General features: G+C 38.6%; 2 protein-coding genes across 2 annotated transcripts; one reads left to right on the top strand and one right to left on the bottom strand.

The window, feature by feature from the left end:
* The first annotated feature begins 1,927 nt into the window (after positions 1 to 1,927).
* LOC127769450 (oligoribonuclease-like) lies at positions 1,928 to 7,532 on the top strand. The gene is made up of 9 exons (XM_052295034.1): positions 1,928 to 2,117; positions 2,288 to 2,449; positions 3,219 to 3,329; positions 3,901 to 3,977; positions 4,686 to 4,767; positions 4,838 to 4,893; positions 5,863 to 5,949; positions 6,712 to 6,802; positions 7,232 to 7,532. Exons 2-9 carry the CDS (start codon positions 2,323 to 2,325, stop codon positions 7,348 to 7,350), a joined length of 750 nt encoding a protein of 249 aa, XP_052150994.1. The 5' UTR covers positions 1,928 to 2,117; positions 2,288 to 2,322; the 3' UTR covers positions 7,351 to 7,532.
* A 468-nt stretch (positions 7,533 to 8,000) lies between these two features.
* On the bottom strand, positions 8,001 to 10,339 carry LOC127771798 (uncharacterized). The gene is made up of 3 exons (XM_052297734.1): positions 9,783 to 10,339; positions 8,593 to 8,799; positions 8,001 to 8,357 (listed from the first exon to the last, which is right to left on the bottom strand). The coding sequence occupies exons 1-3, from the start codon at positions 10,209 to 10,211 to the stop codon at positions 8,214 to 8,216; spliced, it is 780 nt and encodes a 259-aa protein (XP_052153694.1). The 5' UTR covers positions 10,212 to 10,339; the 3' UTR covers positions 8,001 to 8,213.
* Between the last annotated feature and the right edge of the window lie 122 nt (positions 10,340 to 10,461).

Here is a 10,461-nt window from a genome sequence, read left to right as displayed (position 1 = left end):
ATTTCTTGATATTATACTTTCAACCACACGTCATTTACAAAAAGGGTAGCATAGCCTTTCCTCTTGAAACTTAATCTCCGCTTAACTGGCCCTGTATAATTTAGATTATCGACTAGATTATTCTTACAAATTATCTACTTAATACACGATATATTAAATATCCTAAGAAATAAACTTAACCAATAGCTGAAACCAAAACTTTTTTGAGAAAACCTAAATTTAATAGGGTGTAGCAAATATTTGAATAATCTGGTGAAGTAAATGAAACAGAATGGTTTCTTTTTTATGCAGTGAGTAGTCCGTACTAAGAATTTTTAGGGATGGACAATAGGTAAATGGAGAAAAAAAAGTGGTTGTGAATATGTAATTAAAGGGTTAATTGGAACCATACCATCATAAATTTCCAGGCCATATACTACTATTTACCCCTTCACTAAATTTTTCAAGTTTTTATGACTAAATTGCCCACTCTTCTTCTTTCCCCTCTCCCCTCTAGGCCTCTAGGATGAAGGGAGTAACTTACAATAATAATGTTATTACTAGTACCAATGTGTTGAAAAGTCAATGGCTAAAAGTATTTATCTTCTATTGAGTACCGCCGCTTCCTTCTTATCCCCCCTTACCTCCTCTTTCTTTTTTATTTTCTAGATTTCTGAGGAATACAATAATGATTTACAAAGGGAGGGGAGGCTTTCCATAGCCGGGCCATATAAATCGCCTTCCTCTGGATCGGGAAATGGTTATTTTGCAGGCAACACCCCACCCGCATTTTGCAGATGGTAGGCAGTTATCTTCTGATGATAAATTGTCTTAGAGGAGAATGAGAAGGGGCTGCCTGTGAAATTGTCATGGTGTAACCCTCTCATTGTCTGCCACAAAAACAAAATCCTAAGGGGATTTATGTGTCCCGCCCTACTTTAAAAGAACATACGCGACTACGCGTCGGTCGTCCGACGGGGAGCGAGGGAAATCGGGCGCTGACGTCAGCCCGATTTACGTGCAAAACTATTTTAAACCGATTTTTCTTTTAAATTACTTATCCAAATCATGATCCGGTTACACTATTAATTCGTTATAATTAAATCTTCAAAATAAGACCACACATGGATATATTCTGACAAAAAAAATTTAGCTTATTATTGAATTATTTTTAAATGTTACACGATGTTCCACCAGGTATATCGGAATTGTTTCACTAGATCGAAAATGTTTCACTCGTTTAAATCGGGTGTTGTTTCACCTTATATAAAAACAATGTTTCAGCAAATAGCGAAAGAATATTTCGATTCACTGCAACATTAGATCTATACATAGTGAAACATTATGAGTACGCTAGGTGAAATATTTTTCGGTGGAAAAAAAATAAACCAAATTCACTTAATAGGGGGTTTCTAAAATATGTGGGTTTTTTTTGCAATGGAATGTTTCGTTTACTGCAACATTAGATCTATACATAGTGAAACATTATGAGTACGCTAGGTGAAATATTTTTCGGTGGAAAAAAAATAAACCAAATTCACTTAATAGGGGGTTTCTAAAATATGTGGGTTTTTTTTGCAATGGAATGTTTCGTTTACTGCAACATTAGATCTATACATAGTGAAACATTGTAAGTACACTAGATGAAACATTTTTTTTAAAAAAATCAAATTCCGTTAATAGAGAGTTTCCAAAATATGTGGTTTTTTTTGCAAAAAAATATTTTAATTCACTATAACATTATAGATCTATAAATAGTGAAACATTGAAAATACACTAGGTGAAATATCTTTTGTAGAAAAAGAGGAGAGAGAAGTGGGTGGGCCCAATAGGTACGCACGTGGGAGGGGCGCGCAGGGGTAGCCCAGCAGTGAGCATTTTCGTATTTTTTTTAAAAAAAATATAAAAACTTTTGCTTGAGCTAGGACAATGCGAGCTTAATGGGCCCTCACGTTCGCGGGCCTTCGTGAGCCGTGACGACGGGTCGATCGATCTCGACTCCGTCACACCTGCTGCCGTGCCGACTGCGAAGAGCAGCGGCGCCGCCGTCGTCCTGCTGCTTCCGCCGCCGCGTCTTCTCGCCCTCGACTCCGCTCTCCTGCGCTGCCCGATTTCCATCCATCCCGCTTCCGCCTCCGGTGAGTGACCACCCTTTCTTTCCAATTCGCCCTAACCTTATCTTTCTCTTCTACTAGATCTGGATGGAAGCTAAGGCTTTTTCTGTCTCTCTCTTAAACCCTAATACTAATAGCAGTTCCTTTCCCCCCCAAATCTGGGGGGTTTCAACTGTACCCCCCGCATGCTCCAGGTTACAACTCCGTCACTCTTTTCTTGGGGGAAAAGATGAGCAAACTCGCGAATATGTTCTCTGTTCTTAATCTGGATGCTGAGGACGATAGAGAGGAAGGTGCGGAACCACCAACATCCAGCAAGGCCGAAGCTGCTGCTGTTACTAGCAGCACGGAGACTGGTAAGAAGAGCGCTCTATTGCTGTTCCATCCTTTGCATTGTTGAATTGAATTGATGCTCTCTGTTTGTACCAATGTTGATCCCGTCGTGGTGGCGGTGTATTTCGGTGCTGGGTCAATGAAGTGATGTGCTGCTAAATGTTGATCCCGTGGTGGTGGCGGTGTATTTCGGTGCTGGGTCAATGAAGTGATGTGCTGCTGTCAACCATGATGTTTCATAGTGAAATAATCTACTGGTTCTCATGATATCGATTCATCATAACCAGATATGATATTATGTTGCCAGTTTTAGATTGGATTGAAAAAAAAATTGAAACATGAATGTCTGATCTCATAGATCAATAGTCCTAAATCCTGAAATATTGTTTGTCAAAGCATAAAATCAGAGGCTTTTATTCCGTTCACCGGTTTGTGAAGCTTTCTAAATAGTTATGCAGTCTTATTCAATGTATAGTGGGTGGCTTATTGAAAACTAAAGTCAATTCTTCCAATGCATTTTTTGTTATAGAAGTCCAAATTACACTGTATCAGAAAGCAATAATGTATTGTTAGGGGACTTGATCTAATCTCCTAGGTCAGTGATAGAATCACGAAAGTCCATAAAAATCTATCCTCTAACAATAGATCAATGACCTATGCATTAACATGCTAACTTGATTTCTGCAGTGACGAATAAATATTTTATTTTAGTTGTTTTGTCTTGTAGGCATAGCACCAATCCTTAATTGCTGTCTCCTCAGTATGAGATTTAAAATTACTTTTACTTTGCAGATAAAATCAGGCTGAATCACACAATGATTGTAAACCACGATGGAGAAAACCTTGCTTCATCATCAAGTGATTATGATAAGCCATTAGTGTGGATAGACTTGGAAATGACTGGTTAGTCTTCTTTTCATAAGCTGTATGTTTCTTTTGAGTTCATTAGATTTTTTTAAATATGCTTAATAAAACTTATTCCTCAACCATGAGAGCTATATTTCCATTATTTATATATAAAGCCTTAACTGTGTTATCTCCAGTTTTCTACACAATATTGATCAAATTGGTTATTAAGCGTTTGAGTTTGCAATGAAATATTTATCATGCTATATCTCTATCAATAAATTATGGCCATGATTTACAACTGATAAATTTTTTCACTCTTTGTAAAGATACATACTACTACATTTCTAAAGTTGATCTGAATTCTGGTGTCATGCACACATAATGGTGGGTTGTATGCTTTGTACTGTTGCTAAACAATATACAGGTCATTACTGATTCACTCGATATTCCTAATTTGTTAAAAAGGAACTTTTCCCATGTTATTTCAGTCTTCCATTCTGAACTGTGGTTTCTTGATTTCACTCTCATTTTTGTTATTGTTCTCTTCTATGTTAAATTTGTAGATGTGTTAAACCAAAACTATACAGTGTACTAATTGGGAGCCTGCTGGTTTTTAATTGTTTAGGTTTGGATATCACCAAAGATCGCATACTGGAGATTGCTTGTATTATAACAGACGGTAAACTTACCAAACGAATAGAGGTGTCTATTGAAACTAAGTGTTTCTGCAATTCTGATTGCTCTATATTAATAGTTTTCTTTGCTCAGAAATACCTAACTTGTAGTGCACCATTGACTTTTGAATTTAGGAAGTGAACAGTTTCTTATAATAATATGTTTCATTGGTATTTACGATGCTCCTTAACAGTTTATTTTTGTATGGGTGTGCAATATGTGACTCTTAATCACTATGCAATGATTGCTCGTAGTAGCATATACTGAAACTGGTCTATCCAAGCTCATGGTCTATAAAGATGTTAAAAACTGCTAAATAAGGCTACAAATCCATCAGGACTATCGGAATGTTGAGTTATTTTGTTTTTAGTACTAATTAGCTCGATATGTCTCAATGTAAATCTAAGAATAGAAACAAATATATTCTGAATCAAGATGTTGTTATGTTACGAATATTAGGGTATAGGAAAGATGCAAGGAGATATGCCATAAGATTCCGATAAGTTGGGGTTTAGTCTATGTCTTATTTTTCCAATTCTATTAATCCCATTATGATCCTGGATAACCATGTTGTTTGGCAAATTTAACTTTGTATATCAAGTTTCTAATCTATATCAGTTGATCAATACTGCAATTTGATCACAACTGGGATAGGCAATCTGATTACCTTATTGGGTAGTGATGGTATCTCAAATCCAGAGATATTGCTAAACATAGCTAGTCACTTCTTTGCAGGGTCCTGACTTGGTTATAAGACAGAGCAAGGAATGTGTAAATGACATGAATGAATGGTGCAAAGTTCATCACAGCGCTAGCGGTAAACAGCTTATCTTCCTCAAAATGATATACTTGTGAGCAAAAATCTGTTACTCATGAAACCAATTCAGGGCTGAAGGAAAAGGTGCTGCAGAGCGACATTTCTGAGAATGATGCTGAGAAACAAGTATGCTCTTCTCTTTTAGTACATCTGAATCTCTGAAGGTGCCCTTATAGTTAAGCAGAATTTTGTCCGATAGAAAGAGGCGCCTACTGGCCAATGTATTGTATCGAACTCCTGTACCAGTGTTCAATGGCGTTATCCACCACATATCGCGGTTCAAGATGAGTAGATGACTAGGTGGAACTTTGTTGTGTTGCTAGACAGCAACTACAATCATGAGTTTTGCAAATGAGGATACTGTATACGTGCAGTGTACATGTGACTACAGTGTACAATCATCTTGATATACTAGCCTAGCCTGTGCGTTGCAACGGAAAACAAATTGAATTTCTAGCTTATTAAATCAATTAATAAGCACTTATTTAGTATAAGTAATACCATGATTTTTCTTATTGAACAAGTAGGTGATTTTGAAATTTGGGGGGAGCCAATAGTAGACTTGTTGAAAAGTGGTATAACAGTATAGATTGTGGGGCCCAGATGTTAGTGATAGCGGTGGTGTGGAAATGGACACCACCACTACTAACATTTTAAGTAGTATAGCTTTAGTGAAATCATGTTCTATTGTTGTGCTGCTCTGTGTAAACTAGGTCTCTTTCAGTCTTTTGATAGTTAATGTATTTTGCCAACATATGTAAGATGAACGATATTTATGATATCTGTTGTGATTTTGTTGCTTGCAAACAATAATACATTATATTACTGCACCATTTGCCATTTATGTTTACCTTTTTTTCTCCTCGATTGCAGTTTCTATGGAAACCTTACCAAGTTGTGTGTGTAGAACTACCTTTGTGCATGTGTGTCTCTGTCTGTGTTGTTACTGTTGCATACAAGCGTTCTTTCTATTTCTATTTTTTGGTCAATTGTACATTTCTGACAAATGTTCAATGCATGTTTTCATATTCTGAATGTTTCTCTTTCCAATGTAAAATTTCCTAATGAAGGTTTCCTTTTGTCAATTATTTTCAGGTGCTAGATTTTATTAGGAAGTATATAGGCTCAGCCACTCCACTGATAGCTGGGAATTCTGTCTATATGGATTTACTATTTTTGAAGGTTAGTAAGAGAAAGCATACACTTAACCTCAGTTAAAAGTGAAATGGTTAGGCAAATGGCCAGGCTGTAATTTTGAAATGCCTTTACGTTGGATTTTATTATGTCCTTATTTGGCCTTATTGAACTGGTTAAATCTGGAGTGAGGCAGGCCAGTGTGCGATTTTGATTTAGTTTATCCTAGATTTATTGGTAAAGAATGAGATCAGAATATATTATCTGTGCTGTTAAGTTGGAAAGCGTTTTTTTTTTAATATTGCAGAACTCAAGTTAATGCAACACTTTGCAGACTTTACCTTATCTGCATACCAATTGCACTGCAGTGTTATTTGTGCATAGAGCATATATTGCTCAAATAAAACTTACGGACTTTCCTTAAGCCGCCTTCCATATGCAACTTTGTTATCTTCTTTTGGTATATGAAAAATTGTATTCTGATACAATATTCAATGTCCCTTCTATCAGTAATTGCATCTGAGTTTTTGTATATTTACATAACTTTTTTTATTATCGTGTTGAAAATATTCAGTTTAGGTAATATTGAATTTGTATCTAGCAAGCAAAGGTCACCTCTGTCCAACTGACATCACTATAGTAGCCAAATGATTTCACCTTCAGCATTATATAAATAAATTATGTAACCTCAAAGAATGTTGTGAAAAGTATTCCAATATCCTTATGAGCTAGCATAGGATAGTTAGCATTATGAATTTTGTTTTGAAACACTTTTTGAATGACAATTTTCTGTGTTGTTTTGTTTTATAGAAGTACATGCCACATCTGGCAGCCATTTTCTCTCATGTGATAGTTGATGTAAGCAGTATATCGGCTTTGTGCTCCCGATGGTTCCCCAAAGGTAAAATTACTCCGGTATTTATAAATGTAATGTTAATTCTTGCTTTCAGTCTTGTGCTGTGCTTGTAGTCCTCTGCTTCAACAGTTTAATATCTGATTGCTACACTTTTGGGTGTGTGCGATGTGATTTTCCCCCGTGAATTAACAAATTCTGCACTTGACCAAGCTGCTGGCTGACTTATTCTTTAACAACTGAATTCCCACACATTATTGTGGAATTGAAAAATAGAATCACGTTCTAATTGAGGAAAAAATTATCGTCGATGTATATCAATCCATATACATCGTAGGTAGCTGTTTTAAAAAGTCGAAGTTGATTGAAATCAACTTATTTTCTCCATAGCAGTTTTAATTTCCTTTATTTACAGACCAAAAAGTTACAGAATCTCCACAAAACATAACCTTGCTTTGTTTTGTTTACTGTCCGCAGAAAGGAAACATGCTCCAAGGAAGGAGAAGAACCACAGGGCGATGGATGACATTAGAGAAAGCATTAAGGAGCTACAATACTACAAGGAAAACATATTCAAATCACGGAAATCAAAGTAGCAGCTATGTTGATGTAGTATATATGTGCATCTTCAATTTACCATATGGCATTAGATCGATGGGTAATCCAAGTTTTACTGCATTTGTAAGAGAAACTAGTCAGTTCATGAGTTTCCGATCTCATTGTTCCTCAAAATTTATGATGAATACATGTGAAGCAACTGTCAACCAGTTTATATGGACACTTAAGGCGCTAAAATCGTTTCGGCTTATGGTAATCTCTATCAGGGTTTACAAAACCGCACGGTTACCTCAGTTACCATGCACGGTAACCTTTTCAGTTTTTGAAACCACGGTATGTCTCGCGGCTACCGCTCGGTTTTAGTGGACCGTGGTAACCACCTTACCGTGGGGGTGCGGTAACCGCGCCAAAAACGGTAAGGGAAACCTTGATCTCTATGACATCGAGATATGCTCAAAAAAATGTTTAGAAATCACAACATTTGCATACATCATAGAACTTGCTGAGGAAAACAGGCCGAAAGGCGACCGGAATATCCACTATATAGTGGCTAATATCCACTATATAGTGGCTAATGGGTTGTGTTTACTGTTTGTTTAGAGTAATTTGGCAGCAGTGCACATGGATCCTTAAGAGCAGAAATCACCTTATCAAAGTACCACATAACTTCCTTACAAAGTTAATCACATTTCGAATTCTCATGATCAAATTATAAATCAATCTCTAATTGAAGTAAAATGTTCCAGCTTTGACATCAGAAAGCTACAAAATTGTGAACGACCTCCATAAAGCCTCAGAAACCATCTTGCTCTAAGATTTTTACTCATACCATATGATTATTTTCAGTAAGGTACACAATATGGATACCAAAGAAGAAAAAAAAAAGCTTCTTGAAAGAGACTTATGACACTCTTGCACCCTGCAAAGTTTTGCAGAAAACCACACCCGCTGAGGTACGCATCGGGTGCTCGCCAAGAAATGCTGTGCAGTTTTCTGATGTCCTAAGATGAGGCTGAACTGATTCCCAAATCTTCTTTTTTTGAACCTAAAAGAACACAACAATCCAATTAACTGCGATGCTGAAAAATACTTTAGTTTGGGATGTGTATAGTATAAAACTGTAGCATAGTTTATCAATACATATACAGGTGAGGTCTGTTAACTAAAATATTTTTCTTAAATTCTACATTAAACTATATCAATTTTCTTGAATTTCATAAGAAATGCAATTGTTAAAACAACAATGTGTTAATCTAAGTCTAAACTACCCAAAGTGTTACCTGATTTGGTGAAGCAGCTTCTGATTGGCGATCCTTTCCATCTTCAGTACCAAACCATACCCTTTCACCTGGAACAGATCCTTCAGGAGGGGTAAGCAATTCGACATTTTCATGAGAAGCATCAGATGCAGCCATAAGCATGCCGTTTGACTTTATCCCCCGCATGTTCCTCGGTTTGAGGTTCGCAAGAACAATCACATTGCTGTCCTGCATGTGTCACAAACAATAGCAGTTGTCATCAGTAGTACGAAAAGAAATAACCAAAAGGACCTACACATTATTTGACTAGCATAGTTTTCGTTCCCGAACTCTGTTAACACTAGGGCTGTACATGCGCGGCCAGATTTGGTGCGAATTGAATCTTGACCAAAATAGAGTGCTAACTTTGCAGAGTAAAGCATCGGGATTTTGGGCCAGGTTAATCCAATCCATGCATTTCCTGATAAATTAAAAATGATTATAACCGATTATCTTGCTCCGCTCTCTGATGCATACCCTCCAGCATACATCTTGGTCCATATACCGATATACGACACTTGGAAGGCACATATTGCTGTTCTGAAATGCACAATCATGCGATCCATGCCAAGCTAAAACATAATTTTGCTCTTACATGAATTTTCTGTAATGCTGAATTGAAATGAGAAATTTTGGATGGATTGAAATGAGAGGTTTCTTTTTATCCATGTAAATGTGAAAACATAATTACGCCGCAGCTGAGTGTTTACTCTCAAAGAATTTCTGTAATGCTGAACTGAAACGAGAAATCTTGGATGGATTGTAGTGAAGAAATTTTGCGATCCATGTAGTGCGTAAGCTTTTGGATATATGTTTTTGTCAAACTTTTGTGCTTGGGAGATGTTTCTAGTTGTTTCTTTCTTTTTTGGTTGTGTGCATTTTATGCAGAGGCCGGGGTTGACTCAGTTCGATTGATCATCTCGATGTAATTAACCGAGTCTAAATAAAGCTTCTTAATTACGCCACAGTGAGTGTTTTCTCTCAAATAATTTTCTGTAATGCTAAATTGAAATGAGAAATCTTGGATGGATTGAAATGAGACATTTTTGTGATCCATATGCTATGCGAAAGCATAAATACGCCGCGGTGAGTGCTTACTCTTACATTGAATTATCTCTAATGTTGAATTGAAATGATAAGAAATCTTGGATGGATTGTGTGTATGGTTAGACCTGGAGCTGGTCGATTGGGAGGTAGTTGACGAGGCCGCTGCAGATGGTGCGCGGCTGCTCCTCGCCGACGTCGACCTCCTCCACGTACAGCGTGTCCGCCTCCGGGTGCCGCCACGCCTTCACCACCCGCCCCACCCGGATGTCCAGCAGCGCCGCCACCTCCTCCACGGGGGGAACCTCCGCCTTCTTCTCCCCCTCCTCCCCTTCCCCCTCCGCGGCCGCCGCCTGCGGGGCCGGCGCGACGGTGGCGTCGGAGCAGTAGCAGAGGACGGAGGCGGATCTCGCCGCCGCCAAGAACGAGACGGGATGCTTGCCGCTGGCGGCGACGCTGCCCCGGGTTCTTGGCAGGGCGGGGAGGGATGACGACGAGGAGGGGGCGAGGAGGCGGCCGCATGAGGCGAACGCCATTCTCGCTGCCGCGGCCATCATCGTCGTGTTCGTGGTGGTGCCGTGGTGGTGGTCTCAGCTCGGGCTCCGGCCGCGCGCCGCCGCCGCCGACGACGAGAGAGGGGTGGGGGGTATTATCGGATGAGGCGGATTGGGGAAAGGAAGGGAAGGGCCCAAAGTATTCCACGTAGCGAGTTCGCACAGCCCGGTGGCCCACGAGAAAATGGACGTTTAGCCATCTTCCAAATACGGTTTCGCTAGAATGCAATCTTCAAAACGTGATTCGATAAAA

Source organism: Oryza glaberrima, chromosome 4, assembly GCF_000147395.1.
Source record: "Oryza glaberrima chromosome 4, OglaRS2, whole genome shotgun sequence".
Lineage (NCBI taxonomy): Eukaryota > Viridiplantae > Streptophyta > Magnoliopsida > Poales > Poaceae > Oryza > Oryza glaberrima.
This window is presented reverse-complemented; position numbering and strand designations above follow the sequence as displayed.